The sequence below is a fragment of the Sturnus vulgaris genome, chromosome 14, assembly GCF_052056855.1.
Source record: "Sturnus vulgaris isolate bStuVul1 chromosome 14, bStuVul1.hap1, whole genome shotgun sequence".
Taxonomy (NCBI): domain Eukaryota; kingdom Metazoa; phylum Chordata; class Aves; order Passeriformes; family Sturnidae; genus Sturnus; species Sturnus vulgaris.
In genome coordinates this window covers 447,532-464,205 of record NC_142256.1, presented here as the reverse complement: position 1 = coordinate 464,205, position 16,674 = coordinate 447,532, and the positions used below count along the sequence as shown (strand labels likewise).

General features: G+C 56.7%; 2 protein-coding genes across 3 annotated transcripts in view; both read right to left on the bottom strand.

Annotated features, from left to right (window-relative positions):
* DLG3 (discs large MAGUK scaffold protein 3) overlaps window positions 1-736 on the bottom strand; it is a 76,945-nt gene extending 76,209 nt beyond the window's left edge. For both annotated transcript variants that reach the window (XM_014877142.2, XM_088172904.1), the window contains exon 1: window positions 655-736. In XM_014877142.2, the coding sequence (XP_014732628.1) occupies window positions 655-670 (16 nt within the window). In that variant the 5' untranslated portion in view covers window positions 671-736. The remainder of the gene's footprint in view (window positions 1-654) is intronic.
* Window positions 737-1,059: 323 nt separating this feature from the next.
* On the bottom strand, window positions 1,060-12,805 carry GDPD2 (glycerophosphodiester phosphodiesterase domain containing 2). Its single transcript, XM_014877147.2, has 16 exons — window positions 12,632-12,805; window positions 9,855-10,003; window positions 8,699-8,802; window positions 8,532-8,625; window positions 8,261-8,320; window positions 7,818-7,916; window positions 7,399-7,492; window positions 6,853-6,998; window positions 6,296-6,378; window positions 5,272-5,422; window positions 4,516-4,731; window positions 3,482-3,633; window positions 2,994-3,141; window positions 2,681-2,763; window positions 2,221-2,249; window positions 1,060-1,917 (listed from the first exon to the last, which is right to left on the bottom strand). Exons 2-16 carry the CDS (start codon window positions 9,966-9,968, stop codon window positions 1,865-1,867), a joined length of 1,626 nt encoding a protein of 541 aa, XP_014732633.1. The 5' UTR covers window positions 9,969-10,003; window positions 12,632-12,805; the 3' UTR covers window positions 1,060-1,864.
* Between the last annotated feature and the right edge of the window lie 3,869 nt (window positions 12,806-16,674).

Here is a 16,674-nt window from a genome sequence, read left to right as displayed (position 1 = left end):
TGGAACTAAAGAAGTAGATGGAGAGCTAGGGCTCCACTGGACATAAAGACTGCAAATCTGGTGTAAACTTCCCACCGCAGCCCAGGCTGCGCAGCAGGAAGAGCATGCACCGCGCTGACCCCTGCGCTGCTGGCGACTCGTACCTGTGACAGTCAGCTGGAGCAGGGCACTGCTGCCTCCCGATCTAGGGAAGTGTTCCGCACCCAGAGTGGCACGGAGACCACAGGACCCTGCTTACAGGTCCCAGGAAATAGCACATGGAGTGCAAGGCCCATCTCCACGTGCCTCAAGGTGCATGCAAGTCTCGCTTACAGGAAATCCCTTCTCGCAGAGCCCAAACCCCCATGCCTGCTCTCCTCCCCGCAGCACGCAGGGGAGCTGCAAGCAGAGCATCCCACGGCCACCCACTCTGAGCCACGGCAGCACAATGTGTCCACAGCCCTCGTAGGGCGTAGAGCGAGGGCTCACAGCCCTCGGACCTTAACCCCGGGGTCGCACGGCCGCCTGCAGTGAGGAGCGAGGGCGGGAACTCCCGGGAGGAGCGCGGAGCACCGGGCGCGGTCCCAGCGCCGGGGCCGGCGGGGCAGACACTTGTTGAGAGCGGGGCCGCGGTGCCCCGGCTCGGCGGGCAGGGCCAGGCAGTGCGCTCCTTACCTTCCCGGCGGATCATCGCTCCGCGGTGGCCGACGGCCGCTCCGCTTCGTGCCAGCCCGCGAGCGGCCGAGCCACCGCCTCCCCACCCTGCCCCGCCCCGCCCAAACGGGCCGGGAGCCGTCCCCCCGGCCGCCGGCACCGCCTCCGGGAGCGCCCCGCCACTGCCGCTCGGAGCCCGCCGGGAGCCTCGGCCTGCGCCCGGGTGCCGCGCCCGGCTCGGCCACCCCTCCCTGCCCGCTGCGGAGGGCCCGGTTCCAGCCCGCTTCCCCGCGCCGTCAGTAGGTGGCACGGAGGCGCCGCGGAGCGAGCCCGCCGTGGGCCGGTACCGTCTGGGCTGCGCCGGCTCCTCCGGGCCGGCAGCGCCGCCGGCAGGGAAAGGTGCGGAAGGGAGGACGCGGACGTGTCCGCCGCACCCCTGCAGGCTCTGTCTGCCGCTCCTCTGCTTTATTGACATAAATAGACAGCGACAAGTCAAACAGACACGATACCCCTCTCCCCGTTCAAGGCCCTGTTGCAACGTGACCGATACCGAGTCCCACCGCTCCCTCTGCTGCCCTGGAGCAGCAGCAGGACCGTGAGCGCGGTCCTGCCAGCCTCTGACACCCACCACCCCCAGCCCTGCTCATTTTCTTCCCCGAGCAACAGGCATTAACAGCTACATGGAGTGCCAGACCCTGTCCCATGAACACGAAGCCAGCAACAGTAAGGACACCATTTCAGTCCAGGATGGGAGGGTGAAGAGCTGGGATTCCCCTTTGTCTTGTGAAAAGCCGCTCCACATCCCCCTTCCTATTCCTCAGGCCATGGGCCAGGGCAGCCCCCAGAGGAGCAGCCCTTAAACCAGGTGCCCCATCCCTGGCTGCAGAGCTGCTGACAACAGGCAGATACAGCCCTTCCCCTGCACCAAACAGCGACCCAAATCCCTGCTCCTGTCCAAACTCCAAGGGAGAGGTCTCAGCTCCAGCACTACTGGATAAATACTCTGCCCCTAGGCCACCCCTGCAAAGCTGTAGTTCCTTGCTGCCAGTGGGAAATGAGAACCCAGTTCCAAGTCTTTTCAGCTGAGGGCAGCTGTGCACCATGAAAGAGCCAAGAAGGCCACGGTAGAAAGGAGCCTCGAAGGAAAGGAGCCTCGAAGCTGGCCTGAGGAGGGCTCCCCGCTTGAGCTGTGCAGGGATCTGGCTGCCCCTCCCCACAGCTGACGCAGGTGTCACTCTTGCATCAAGCTGTTGATCTTTGTGAGCAGCACATCCGTCTCAGACTCTGAGGAGACAGAGAAAAAATAGTCATTGTGGGCAGCCACCATCCCGCAACGACAGGCAGAGTAGCCTGAAAAGCAGGTTTGAGGATATTCGGAGAGTGTGGGATTCCCTAGTGCTGTTCCACAGGGCTGCTTGGTAAGGGCAGGACAGGAAGAACTCCCTGGGCTGGGATTCCCTTCCCTCCCCCAGCCATCCTAAACCACTCATCACGTTTGCTGGAGAAAGCTGCCTGCTTGTCAGGGAGAGTCCCACAGGCAGAGCCTGGCTTCCAAGGGAGGGAAGCTCCCGTTCCATGTGCACTCACCCGCTGGCCGTGTTCTGTGGGAACATTTCCTAGGAGATGGAATAGGATCGATGTTAGCATGCAAGTCTGGTCTCACAATTCCCTCCCCTGAGCTGCCAGCTGGAGGCTGTGGGGCCCTGCAGTCCCAGAGGGAACTGCTCTCAGTGCCTGCAGCACGGGTAAAAGGAGCAGGACCAGGATCCCCCAGCCTCAGCCCACCAAGCCCTGGGCTGCAGAGTGGGTTAGGAAGTGGGGACTAAGGCATCCAGCAGCTTGAGGCAGGGTCAGGGCAGACTTTTAGCTGCAGCTTGGAGATAAAAGTTGCCTCCACACACTTCTGTCTTACTGAGCCAGACAGGAGAGAAACCCCCCCAGGATCCAGAGAGGGGTGGCAGCAGGTTTGGGTCTGCACCAGCCACCCGGGCACACTACAATCCCCCCCAACAGACCTGCCTTTGGAGGGGGAAAGGATCAAACTTACTTCATCAAGAAGAAGGCCCAGATGATGATAAGGAAGGAAACGCAGTCTACAGCGACCCAGATCATGAAGTATGTGCTGCTGGGCTGCAAGGCAATGAGACAAGCCATTGAACACCAGCTAGGGATGGTGTGCTGTGGCACAGCCCTGCCTGCTGTGTCACCGGTCCCTTCTACAGGGTCACATGTTCCCACGCTAGTACAGCATGAGCAGAAGTCATCTCTGGGCAGCTGCACAGGACTGCTGCAGAAAGGGACCCACAAGTACCTGGGACACAGGGCTGTAGGGCACAGGGAAGGATGGAGGGGTCACTTACAAGCAGCCAGATGGGGTGTTTCATCTCCTTCAGCACCTGGCAGGCATTGGTGGTGACAGAGCTCACGCCTGAGCACCACAGCATAGAGAAGAGCCAGGGCTGGTTCACCACATACAAGTTGACAGAGATGTTGTCCTGGCGGTACTGCCTGCATGGGGACAGCCGTGGTCAGAGTAGCAGACAGCAGGGTGCCACCACACTCTGCATAGCCAGAGGGGGCTGTACACTTGGGATATGATCCAGCATTTGCAGCCACATGGAGCGACTGTCTGGATTTCCAGACCAAGGGCAGATTTGCTGGCAGGGCAGAGGACTGCAACCAGCTCCATCCTCTGCACCAGCCCTGCCTGATAGGAACACTTGTTCACAAGGCACACACCCAGCTCTTCCCAGAAAAACACCAGTACTCAGCAGCCTCACCTCTGCTGGCCCCTGGGACAGTCCCCAGACCCCCACAGCTACCAGGTACTTGGAAAAAGCGTTTTCACCTGATCTCCTCAGAGCTCATGTCCTGGTAGGGCAGATTGACATGCAGTACTGGCTCCTTCTCGTTCATGAATCTCTTCCGGCCGTAAATGTGCTGGACACCTGGAGCCTGCTGTTTGACGTCTTCCCTGAACCCATCCGGAAGCCAGAGGATCTAGGCAAAAGCCAGAGAGCACGTGCAGAGGAGGGGTGCTCCAGAGAGTTTGCTCTCTTCCAATATTCCCTCAGAGGTCCAGGCCCACATGGCTGGCTTAGACAGCTGCTTCCTGCCCCCCATCTCCACTTTTAGTTCCTCCATGAGGATGTCAGCCAGGACAGTCTCCTGAGAGCTTGCCCCAGCCAAGAAATAAATGCAGGTCCCACTGAAGGAAGAAAGCAGTTCCAGCCTAGGAAACTGCAACAGTTAAGTCCTTTCTGGCTTCTTGAATGGCTCAAGAAGGGAATCCATTTATCCCCAACTCTGCAGCAAGAATGCACCTTGGATCAGCAATATAGTAGAAGTATTTTCTATGTCCCCTCCTGCTCTGCATTCCCAGGCGGCCATGAAAGGTGATTTGAGTGCTGATTTGTCCCCTGAGGGCAGCATATATCCTGTGCTGCGGCGGTTGGATGAAGCATAAGGGGAACACAGGAGGGTGCAGCAAGAGTCCAAGGGCTACAGGGAGAGGTGTGGTAGTGTGGGGAGGTAGAAGCCTCAGCATTGTATTCCTGCTTATGCTGGCAGTGTTGGTCTCCTTCCTAGAGTGAGTCATTGTTTACACACCAGGGTGGCCAGTGCTGGGAAACCAAAGTATTTGGGGGGAGGTCTGAAGTATTTGGAGGGATAGTCTGAAGCTGTAGGCATTAAACCCTAATTATTGGCAACTTCTGCCAGCTAGAGAACCCCACACCTGGGCAGGGCTGCCCAGCAGAGATCATGTATGGGGACGTGGTGTATAGGGTGTCAGGGATGGTCAGTGTGGCTGGCAGGGTACCTCCCACCGTGGCAGGGGTGTGACAGCAGGGCCTGGCAGGGCTGGGGTGGTGACCAGCTCACCTGCTGCAGCGGGATGCCTGACTGTAAAATCACTTCCAGGGTGACATTGACAAAGTTCTGGTAGTCACTGTGGTTCTCAGGCCGAAGGTCAAACATGATAGAGATGTTGCTCTGCTTGGCTGCCTCTAGAGCCTGTCCCAGGGACGGGATCCTCTGTTCAGCTGCCTCCTTGCGATCACCAGGAGAAAGGCTCTGCACAGTGGGAAATGGCCTCCGCTGCAAGGGTGAGAGAGGGGCAGTCATCACAGGCAGACCACCCGTAAGCTTCCACAGCCCAAACTGGTGCCTGTCTCAAACTCTCAGTTTCCTTCACTGGCTTCTCCATGTGCTCTCCAGTGCAGACAGGCACAGGGAACCTCCCTATGCACATCCATGGACGCCTCTACCCTTCTCCCCCACTAACAACAGAATGCAAGCAGCTCCAACACCTGTGGGCATTCAAAGTTGCTCAGCAGTAGTTAGTCACCTTTTGGGAAGAGCCTGGCCACAGCTGCCTTCAGGCCCAGGCAGGCTGTGCAGCTCAGAGCAAACACGAGACATCCCCTCTCAGAGCAGCCTCCTCCATGACTCAGCTAAGGAGTGAGAACAAACCCCAGCTTGGGGCATAACCGCACCCAAGGGATTTGTGCAGGCTTCTGCACTCTGTCCAGGTGTCTGCTAGGACCAGAGGGAAGGTTCTAGAGCCCCAGGGCAGGGCTAATGCTTCACCTCAAAATGCACCCATTCCTCACCAGCCACCCTAAGGACATTCCTGACCTCCAGAAACCAGCTGCCAGCATCCAGCTGCTGGAGATCTGTCCAGTTGAAGGCAGTGCTGTTCAGGGCAGCCCTCTCAGGGAACACAGCCTGCACATTGGTAGTCCTGGTGAGTTCCTCGTCATGCATGAGAAATGGGACCCCATCAGCACTGGCAAAGGAGCACAGAGGAAAGAAATATGTTACAAGCTGTTTGTTTCCTATCCCTGCCCCGGCATTTCTACCCCCTCCCAGCCACCTGCTAGAGTAACCCCTACCCTTATTCTGTAGTGGGCCTTTACACAAAAATGTGCACCTAGACACCAAGCCAGCAACCAAGTAGTTCCATGCTCTCTGAAACAGCTGTCCCAATAACAGGATTACATGACATGAACTGCAGCCAGAGTCTGTTTTCCAAGCAGTACCCCTCCCCTGATGGAACCTCCCTGCCTAGAAGGCAATCTGCATGTGGAGAACAGAAACCCAGCACCTCCCTCAAATCATTGGGATACCAAGCTGGAGCCAGTCCCATAGTGGGAAGGTGGGAGTGGCAGAGCCCTTTGAACAGGGCTGCCTCCAAATGCAGGCTCTATCAGTCCTCCAGGTGTCTTCCAGAATGCCTCCTGTGGGAGGTGACATCCCAGGATACACAGACACCTTCCTCCCTCTGAGCCTGATGCCTAGGGGAGCAGGAACAGAGGCTGCACACAGAGTTAAGGGGAATAAAATGGGTATTTATTGAGAAGCCTAGAAAAGGCCACACCCTAGCAGTATCAGTCGTAGCCCCTGCCTAGATGGCTCCAAGATGGAAGCAAAGGAGGGCTTGGTCACAAAAATCTCGCATTTTTATAGGTTTTGGTTCATTTGCATGAACCCGCCCTCCTCTTTACACGTTGTTTACACCTTAGGGCCTGAAGTTTGAAGAAACTGTCCTTGAGTTCTTAACTGGAATAGGCCTTTTTTGTCTTCATCACCCTAGCACATCAGAAAAGCACATCCAAGCAGAATAGAAAAACTTAAAACTTAAGGCATCAAGCCCCTTTACCTCACCATGACGTCTGTCTCAAAGACTTGCACATCACAGTCCACCGCCTTGTGCAGTGACATGAGGGTGTTCTCGGGGGCCAGCTGGAAAAAGGAATGGTGTTGGTGCAGAGAGCATGAGCAGGATGGGGCAGGAGGAAGGCACTTATCCTGCCTGGATGCACCCAGCAGCTTGGCTGGGCTCTAGGGCAACCATAATGAGACTGGGGTGACCAGGGCATGGTGGGGGATGGAAAAGGACTGGGGACAGACAGCCACAGCCTGCCTCGTCTCTGCTCCCCAGCCCACAATACACTTTCTGCTGAGAGGTGCATGCTCCTGGTCCAGTAGTGCTCAGGAAGCAGCTCTGTCCTGCAGCTGCTGCAACCCCCTCCTCACCCGGTGCTCACCCATCCTCCAAGCCTGAGCTGCCCTGGCTGCTGTGGGGATACCACTGTTCTGGGCTGGCCACAGCTTGTCCAGGCCTCTGACCACAAGGATCTGTGCCCCACAGCCAGGCACAGCCTGGCTTTTCCTGCCCCATCCACCCTGACCACTGCCAAGGTGCTGGTCACTCACCATGGGTGCTCCTCGATGGCCAAATAGGGCTGGCTTGGGGGGCAGCTGTTTCTCCTCCATGATGCAGGGGGAGGTGATTCCCAATGGGGCCAGGTATAGTGCAATCATCGCTGCACAGTAAACAATCAGCAGAAACACCCTGAGACCTGCAGGCACAGACAGAAGTTAGAGGGGATGAGGTACAGAGGAAATATTTTGCAGGTCACTAGGAATAAGCCAAGGCTGCTTCACCTGGCATTAACCTGTCATTGCCCTGGGTCAAACGTTGCATCCCTAACCTCGGGAAAATGGCAGATTTATTCTTGGCCCACTATGTGTCCTTGCCCAACTCAGCACTTCTGCAGCACTCTGCCATCTGTAGCCCTCTTTCAGCTGCAAAGCAGGGAGGGCTGAAGCTGCAGCAAGGGCTGGTCATGAGAAGCAGCCAAGACCAGGCATTACTACCACACTGGGGACCTGTTCCCACTGCCAACAGTGCTGCTCAGCTGGGTGGCAGAAGCAGGGTACCAACCAAGCTGACCAGGGGAGACCTTGGAGGGGGATTACCTGTACTGCGGGTGCGATAGATGAAGCTGGCCAGGGGCCAGGCAAGGAGTGTCATTCCCCCCACAGCTCCAATGTGCAGGAAGGGACCTGTTGCCTAGGGAGGCAAAAAAAACCCAGGGTGTCAGCCAGCAAGAGTCCCTGTCCCCAAAAGGCACGTGCTCCAATGCCAGGGATCTGCCCCTGCAGCCAGTACTGCTGGAAGATCCACAGTGCCAGGGAGGGAGGGACAGGTTCCTGGGGGACAGAAAAGACTCCTTGCTCTGGTCCAGCCACCATTCATCAGTCTGCTCCAGGCAGGACTGCAGGGGCAGAAGGAATTAACCCCCAGTGCACACAGCTGTGCTGTGGCTTCAGTCAGCACCCTTCAGCTCTTGGGCACTGGGTACAGCTGGGAAGTCCCTGCTGTCGGGGTGACTCACCTGCAGGGAAATACGTGCACTTTTCCACTCCTCCGCCCACTTTATTCCCAGCCCTGTGAAGGCTGCAGCCACCACCAGGGCAGTTAGGATCAGCAGGATCTGTGAGGCATGCACAGGGCAGTTAGGGGAGCACACAGCATCTTGCAGGCCAGACAGAGTCCTCCTCAACCCTTCCTTATGAACCCCTGCAAGCCCTGATATCCCCCTTTCCCCATCTGGGTTTGCAAATGAGCTCTGTGCTCCATGCTTTGAGCACTGGGAATATTCCCATCCCACAGACATGTGGCTGAGGAACTGACAGCTGCAGCCCAGCTCAGCGGGGACACACAGCTACTTAGTGGGGTCACAGCAGCCATACACAGCCCCAGTAGGCTGGTCCCAGCTTCTGAAGGTGCAAGGGCAGCCAGGGCAGGCACCATGTCCCTGTACCCCGAGTCTCTCACCTTGTGCACCCAGTGTAGCTTCAAGGGCTGGCCGCAGAGCTGCAAGCACAAAGCGAGGATCTGCAAAGGGAAGGAGCTGTCAGAGTTGGACTGTACCCCACACCTCACCCATCACAGGGCACGGGACTCAGCCACAGAAGCTCTGGCAGGGGCTCTGGCCGTGCTCAGGCTGACCCGGCTCCAGATGCTGCAGGCTTCTCCCAGCTCAGGGCAGCCTGTGCTCAGCACAGATCCATTCCCACCCCAGCCCAGCAGGATCAGGAGGGCTCACCAGCAGCACAGAGGAGTAGCTGATCAGCACAGCCGTAGCTATGAGCAGCACCAAGGACCAGTCTAGCCACAGCTTCTTCTGCCTGAAGATGAATCTGCCAGCAAAGGGGAGGGTTAGAGGGGCAGGGGTGACATGGGGAACAAGGCTGGATGTGGGATCCTACTCACTCGTTGAAGTTGTGGAAATCATTGAGGATGATGATAGCGAAGTAGAGCCACACCAGCGTGAAGAGGAAGACGCCGAAGAGGAAAAAGAACCAGCTGCAGTCATACTGAAAGCCAGAGATGAGAGTTATACACATTCCCTCAGGGCACCTAGCCCCTAACCAGGTTTCTGAGACCCCTGGGTATCACCCAGCCAGCAGCAGTGGGCAGCACAGGGGGTCACAGCAGGCACTGGTCCAGGGACTGAGCTGCCCCATGGAGAGGGACCAGAGCTACCCTGACTGTCTCTTTTGGCTGGACCCATGGTACAGAAAGATGGATCAGCATGTCCTACAACAAACTAAAAATCTGCCTATGCCAAGCTGGGGAGGACAGCCCCTGTGGCAAGACTCCCTCCTTTCCCATGCAGCACTCCATGGGAACAGGCAGGGACTTTGGACACAAGAAGGGGCAGGGAGACAGCTCCCATTCCCTACTATCTGGATGATCTGTGGGCTGGGCAGAGAGGGGTTCAGGGCCTCAGAACTGCCCTTGTAGTGGTGAGTCTTCAGACTGGGTCCAGCTACATTGTCCACAGCCACTAGTCCCACGTGTGTGGGGGCGCCACAGATGCCAGAGGGACACCTAGCAACGCAGACTTATTTGTACATTCCAGGCAAGACAGGACAAGCAGCAGCAGAGCCACTCCCATGGGAGTCGGAGACCTCAGAGAATCCCAGGGCCTCACCACTCCCAGGTTACAAATTGCTGGGGACACCCTCCTGGTAGGGCCACAGCCAGGCCAGGAACTGTGTCTCCCACGTGCCTGGCCAGGTGCCCCGGGACCTGCTGCCAGCTCAGCCCTAGGGCTCTGCTCCAGGCACGTGCAAGCCCCACTGCAGATGCACACTAATGCTGCTCTACCCTTCTTGTCACCCAGCAGGAGCACAGCTCACCCTCTCACCGCTCCAGGCTAGGGCAGTTCCTGGACAGTGAGGGTGCCAGGTAGCACCCCAGCTTTCCTGGGGCTCAGCTCTGGGAAGCAGGAGCAGCAGCAAGAGGTCAGCAGCTCAGCGTCTGGCTGAGCACCCCAGCCAGAGCCTTTCCCCATCTCAGCCACCACTCCAAGACTCCCACAAATGAGCTGGCAAGCCCGTGCTCAGCACAACTCAAGTATCACCTTGGTGGTTCTCAAGCCCTTCCTCTTCTCCTTCTTGGCAGTGATCCACTGGCAGCTGTAGGGGCAGAGCAGGCAGGTGGCACAGACAGAGCAGCAACCAGGGGGGTCTGCCATAGCAGCAGACTGTCCCAGAGCAAAGGTCAGGTGTCCTGTGGGGCATACACACAGTGTTTTGGCACAGACCTCCCAACACACTGCCCCCATCCCGTGGGGATGGAGCACTGAAGCATTTTGTGTCCAGGTACACTGGCAGGTGGCCCAGAGTGCTGGGACATAGTGGTGAGGCTGCTGGCCTGTGTCCCCAGGCAAGGCATGGTGCCAGGGGAAGAAGCAGCACAGGGTGCAGCCCAACCTGTTCAGCAGGCTGTGCTGGGACCCTTCACCCAACAAGCTGGAGCAAGTCTGGAGCTAGCAGGGAGCAGGGCCTGCTCCCTAGCCCAGGGTTCAGCACTCTGCCTGGGAGCCAGGACCACTGTGCAGGCTCCAGAGGCAAGCAGCCTAGCCAGACAGCAACACTGTACTCAGGCTTCTACCTACAAAGACTGTCCAGCCACAGCCTGGGGCTCCTGCTTGCAGCTGGTGTTGCATGCAACAGCCTGAGAAGTTCCCGTTCTGACCCCTAAGTCCAGGTCCTTGCTGATGCAGCACCATCTTGGCAGCCCCTTAGCTCAATCTGCACACCAAGGAATCCCAAGTGTGGCTTGAGGAGCTGCAGCTGAACAGACACTGGATGGCTTTGGTCCAAGTGCTTGGCGAGGGGATCTGGGTGAGACGCAGTTATAGGGGCGAATCCATTTCTACAGTCAGAGACCCCCAGGCTGGGGGCAGGGCCACCACTGAGTTCCCCAGCACTGGCAAGTGGAGAGAGCCAGGAAGCTTTGCTGTGATCCCCAGATTCCTGGTGTTTGGCTGGAAGAAACAGGGAGCCCAAAACAAGGTCTTCCTCAATCCATCCAGAAAAATCCCATCTTTACTATTGCTTGTCCTGATTTGGAGCTGCTCCTCCTCCTCACCTCAACCTCCCCAACAGGCCAGGCACACTATGCAACACTATCACCCTGCAGATTAAACCTGGTTCTCATTTCACTGTGACCACTGAGCCAGCCAAGAGAACCAACTGACCACATCCTCCCCAACACTGGAGGCAATGGTGTGCCTCATAGAGCTGTGTCCCATTCCAATCTGGGCTGTGGAGAGAAGGAGCAGAGATAGCCCAGGTCGTCCCTGGCCCAGCCAGTCAGACCAGAGCAGCCCTGCCATGCCCTAGCTGTGGCCAAGGTCAGCCTGGTCTCCTCTGTAAGAGGGCAGCACCCCAGCCTGTCACCCTTCTCCTCAATACCATCCTTACAGGGGTCTCCAGGGCTGAGGTGCAGAGCCTGCCCCAGCACCCACACAGAACACAGGGTCACATACAGGCAGGTATCACCCCGAGAGCAGGACCCCAGCCCTGGCCAGGCAGCTTCTGCAGGCTGGGGGACGTCTGGGGGCTGTCATCAGCAGGTTCAGCCAGCCAAGTCACAGAGGATGATAAGCAGCAAAACAGAGCCCCACATCTGCTGCCCTCTCCACCTTCTAGGCACCAGACCAGCAGTTGTGACCTGCTCAGTGATGGCACTGAAGGAGTCAGCCTTAACACAAGTACAGGAAGCCATGGGTCCAGATATTTCCCTTCCTGATGCCCCGGGCCTCTGGCTGTAGGGTCATACCCCTGCTGTCACCAGAAGCAGAGTCACCACTTCCACCAGGGACCAGTGGGCTCAGCCAGCCTTCACTTAGAGCCACACTGTCCCCTGTCACTGTTGACACGTGCAGAGCACTGGTGTCAGCAGCTCCTGGTGTCTGGCTCCCACGCAGGGTACACAGTACAGGAGGAGTGGCTGTGGGCACCAGCTGCAATTCAGACTGAGCTGCTCCAAGGACTTGCTGCCAAGACTGGAGCTTGGCAGAGAGTGGTACAGAACTGGTCACAAATCTGCCCCAGCGGTGCTGTCTGGAAGGTTTGGAGGGGAAATGCCATCCTGTTCTCCGGCTCCGAGTGCAACTGCAGCAGTAGCATCAATGGTTATGGCACAACACCCCTGTGCAGGGCACACATCCCAGACAGAGCAGGGATAGGCACAGATCTGACCCCGCTCAGCTTCTGCTCCAGCTCCAGCGGGAGAGCAGCAGAGTGGGAGCTGGGGGTCCATCACGGCTGGAAGGACCCCTCTTTCAGCTCCCACCAAACAACCCCCACGGCACACTCACAGCCCTAGTGTGCGAGTCACAGGGAATCTGAAGGGGTGACAAACCCATTGCCACAGTCACCGACACGGCAGTGTATGCTGCTAGCCTCACAAAGACCTCTGTGCCCCAGAGGTGCTCACACAGGACAACCAGGTGGCCAAATGCAGATCAAGATCCCCTTGTTCTGAAGGAGCCGAGCTGAGCCAGCCCAGGCTGTGTGCCACCCGGCAGGTCAGCAGGAGCTGGTGCCTAACCCCACTGTTCCCCTTTCCTCGTAGGACGGAACATGGGCTCAGCATGGGGCACAGGGTGACTCCAAACAGTACAGCCTGGCCCAGATCCCCCGCTCTCAGTCTCATGCCCGGGCATTCAGTCCTGGGCTCCCCGTTCCTGCTCCCCAGAGCGTGGGGACAACACGGGCAACCCCCTTCCTTCCCCCCTCAGCTTCCCGCCGAGCCGGGATGATCACCCTCTCCCCGTGCCGCCCTGCCAGCCCTGGCGGCGCAGGACAGCATCCCCACGGCCGGGGCAGCCACTCCGGGACAAAATACCTGCTCCCCGCGGATGTCGAGCTCCTGCAGCTGGGCCAGGTGAGCGCGGGGCTGGGCTCTCCCCGGGCCCGTGCGTGCCAGCACTCGGCTCCCGCTGTGCTCACACCCTGCTGGGTGTGCCCTGGCCCGGCAGGTCCGCACAGGCCGGCAGAGGCGGGCAGACTGCGAGAGGAGCGGAGCGGGGGGCCGGGCCGGGGTCAGGGCGGGCCCCGCCGGCCCCGATGCAGCCGCGGGGAGAGGGGGAAGGGGCCCCGGGGCCGTCACGCGTCGTAGCGCAAAGGAGTTTGCAGGCAGCCCACGTCCAGCCAGACGGAGACTCCAGAAAGAGCTCCCGGGAGATGGAGGCAGAGCTTCGTGCATCGCCGCGCCTTTGAGCAAGAGGCTGTGGGAGCCCCTCGGACAAAAGGAGACTTTACCCTTCCCGGCAGAGGAAGCCTGAACAGACATAGCCCAGGTCACCACGGCTGGCCCGGCGCACACACCGGGGCATGCTTTGAAGGCAGAAGCACAGAAGTAAAAGTGCTTTTCTTGCCTTGAGAGAAATCCTTCCAAACCAGTGCATCTGAACTTTGCTAAAGCAGCAGATGAAAGGAGGCTCAAGGCCTGATGCCACCTGAAGATGGAGGGGTTGATGCCTTCCATCTTCCCCCTCCCTCCCTGTGGCACAGCACAGTTGCGTCCCCCCACCCTCTGCTCCAGGTCTCCGCTGCTGGTGAGTCAAGGGTGCACGATGGGCACTCAGACTTTTCTGCGTCATTGAATTGATTCGTCATTGCCTGTGATCTCAGGGGACTCTTCTGATGTTTTGCCACTTGCAAAGGACCTGAGAAAGCTGATTTACAGGGAGGTGATGGCATTCTGCACTGACATAGCAACTGCCAATTTAGGGAAAAGCCTCAGCACTCAGCTGATCCTGTTCCACACTACTATTAACAGCTTTGGCACTACTCCTCGAACAGCTCCATGATTAATGCTGATTAAGGTCTTATCAGTGGAGGGTCTGGAGTACAGCAGAAACCTGCAGTCCAGGTTTCTGCAGGAATATCCATTGCTCTGCACCCAAAGGAGTAAGCTGAAAGCATTGCAATGGCCAGGACTATCTCTCAGACAAGCAAACGGCCCTACACCCCAGATTTTGTCACATGTGAGCAGTTTGGCAATGAGGTTCACCTGCTGCATCCGTGTGTTCTGCCGACTGACACAGATCAGCCGTGCTGCTACACCGAAGAGCAAAGCTGTGGGCACGAGCCTTCCCAGTGGACCCGTGTCCCAGGAAAAGTCCCTGGGATGCAGAGAGCCCATTTTTTGGGGTAGAAGATTGACTGTCAGAGATTGGATTGCAGGTTTTAAGGAGATGAAGAAGTGAGCACTGAAGTGAGGTGAAGAATCACTTAAGCTAAGAAACGTCTTAGGCAATGTATAGGGGAAAACAGAGCATGAATTAAGAGACCAAGGAGATAGTGGAGGAGGGGAGGTTGCAGCAGAGCTCCGGGAGATCCAAAAGCTGTGGATTTTAGCGGTGTAAGGCAAACCTCATGGAATAGGCACCCCGGGCAGACAAAGCAGCGGGACAGGCGGCTCCCTGGCCGACTGGCCACCGTCTGACCGCGCCGGCAGGGAGCCCATTTCTCTGGCGAGCCGTGGTGTTCCCGCCCGGCGTTCCGCGGGGAGGGAGCCCCGTGAGCCGCATCCCCGGGGCCACCCACTCTGCCCACACGAGGGCGCCAGCGCGGCGCGCTGCGCTCCCGCCCGGCACGGGGCTGCGGGGCCGGCGGCGGGGCCAGCGGAGCCGTTTCCCAATCCCCGGCACGTGAGGCAGCCCTGCTGAGCCCGGGCAGCGGTGGCTGTGAGGGGCGGGAACCATACTGGATACTGGCACGGGGGCCGAGAGCCGCGCGGGCGCTGCCGGTGCGTGGCCGCCAGACGGCGACCTCGGCCCGCGCTCCTGCTGCGGGAGTGCCTCAGGTTCGGGTCTGTCCAAATGTACCGGGCTGAGCCCGAGGTGTGACCCAAAGCACAAGAGCTGAGCCCGAATATACTCCCCAAAAGACAGGGCTGAGCCCGGGATGCCACCCAAAGCACAGAGCCGAGCTCAGATTTGATACCCAGAGGACAGAGTTTAGTTCGGGGATGTGACAGCGAGCCCAGCCCGTGACATCAACACAGGTATCCTCGACATCCACTTCCCTGCCAGCTAAGACTGATCTCCAGGAGCCAAGTCGCAGATGAACAGTTAAAGCTAACAACCAGACTGTATAATCAAGCTGGCTTTGCTCTACTGTCTCACCACGAAGTCAGAGGCACCAGAATTAGTTGGGGAAAAAAAAAAAAAGTTCCTGTCAACACAGTTGAATGAGCTCACGTACAACATCAAGTCATCAAGTGTTGCATTGATGTAAATAGAGCTTGTGTCCTGCCTTCATTTGTGAAGGTGCATCTGAGAGTGTTCTTTTAGATTATGGCAAAGTGATAAAAACACGGAGAAGAATGGTCTAAGTCAGCAGAGAATGTTATGTCGGTGTATTACAGTGCAGATGAAGTTATCTCCCTAGACTCTGAACTTGGTGAGTAGAACAGGTATTTTCAGAACATGCAAGTGACTTAATAGCTTCCTGATAGGTTCCTATTTGTCCACTGAACTGGTCACAGGAAATAAAACAGGCAAGCCATTGTTTCAGTTCCTCCTGTTTTTCACTATACTGCATAGAGTCTACAAGAAATACTGCTTTTAAAGTTGACCTGCTTTAGGGAATGTTTTCCCTTCACAATCTCTTATAGGACCAGGAATAAAAGAAGGTAGTACAGGTTTGTGTAACATTATTTCACACTCTTTCAGCTTGTAATAGACAACAAAAACTCAGAGTTTCACCATTTCTCTGCTGTTAACACTTTAAAAGCCACTGGCACAGACTGTGCTTCCACCTCAGCTAGTAGCAGACCTACATAAACTGATAGACCAAGGCAGTGATCTCCATCATGAATCTAAAGTCATTGCTTCCTGGTAATCTGCAGTAATATAGATTTTGTTACATTTTGAAGCTGTCCTGCATAGGCGCATTCAGAAAACAAGTTATTTGGAAGAACTGATCAGATAGGAAACTGCCTAAGGGGAAGGGGTATGATCATGGCACTAGTATAATTTTTTTTCCCTAAAGGCCAGAAGCTTATAAAGAATGAAAATCTGTGGTGAACAAGCTTTGAATCACATTTTTTTCCCCTCCAGAAGTGGGCTTAGTTAAGGAGATCCAGAATGCAGATTGTGAGAGTATTACTCATCTTGAAGAAAAACTTATGTGGATGACTGTATATATTTCAGCTCTTATCATGGAGTTTGTATGATACAGACACTTGACCCAAACTTTTCACGGGTGGTCCTTAAGAGTTTAATTTCCTGTGTACTTGAAAACAGCATGAAGCAGATTTTCAGGAGCGCTAATCATTAAATGGTGTAATTGAGATGAATGATAGGAGCCCTGAGGATCAAATGCTAAGGAGTGCTAAGAGTTCAAGCCACACAGTAACAGCAGATCTCAGCTTCGGCACTGTACCAGTGCAGTGTTTAGCCCCACTGTTTTTGTAGGAATCCAACACCCCTCAAGGGTTTATGGAGATTTGTTGAGGCACAGAGAACACAAGACCACAGTAGATCATAGAATGAATGGCCTGAGTTGGAAGGGACCTTAAAGACCATCCAGTTCCAACCCTCCTGCCAGGGGCAGGGACACCTTCCACTAGACCAGGTTGCTCAGAGCCCCATCCAGCCTGAGAAGTTCTTCCAGGGATGGAGCAGCCACAGCTTCTCTGAGCAACCTGTCAGTGCCTCACCACCCTCACAGTGAAGAAATTCTTCCTGACGTCGGATCTAAACCTGCTGTCTTTCAGTCTGAAGCCATTCACTCAGGTCCAGTCACTCCAGAATTTTGTGAGAAGTCCCTCTCCATATTTTTTATGGGTTCCCTTCAGGTACTGGAAAGCCACAATAAGGTCACTCAGATGGCTTCTTTTCTCTAGGCTGAAAAATCCCAATTCTCTCAGCCTTTCCT

What these genes read in the sequence shown, in the direction of transcription:
- GDPD2 (XM_014877147.2), bottom strand. Translation starts at nt 9,968, where the DNA reads ATGGCAGACCCCCCTGGTTGCTGCTCTGTCTGTGCCACCTGCCTGCTC. An exon ending in GAGACAGACGTCATGGTGAG is followed by an intron (nt 5,423 to 6,295) that starts GTAAAGGGGCTT and finishes CTCCTTTGCCAG; the next exon opens with TGCTGATGGGGTCCCATTTC. An exon ending in ATGAGCTCTGAGGAGATCAG is followed by an intron (nt 3,142 to 3,481) that starts GTGAAAACGCTT and finishes GTCCCCATGCAG; the next exon opens with GCAGTACCGCCAGGACAACA.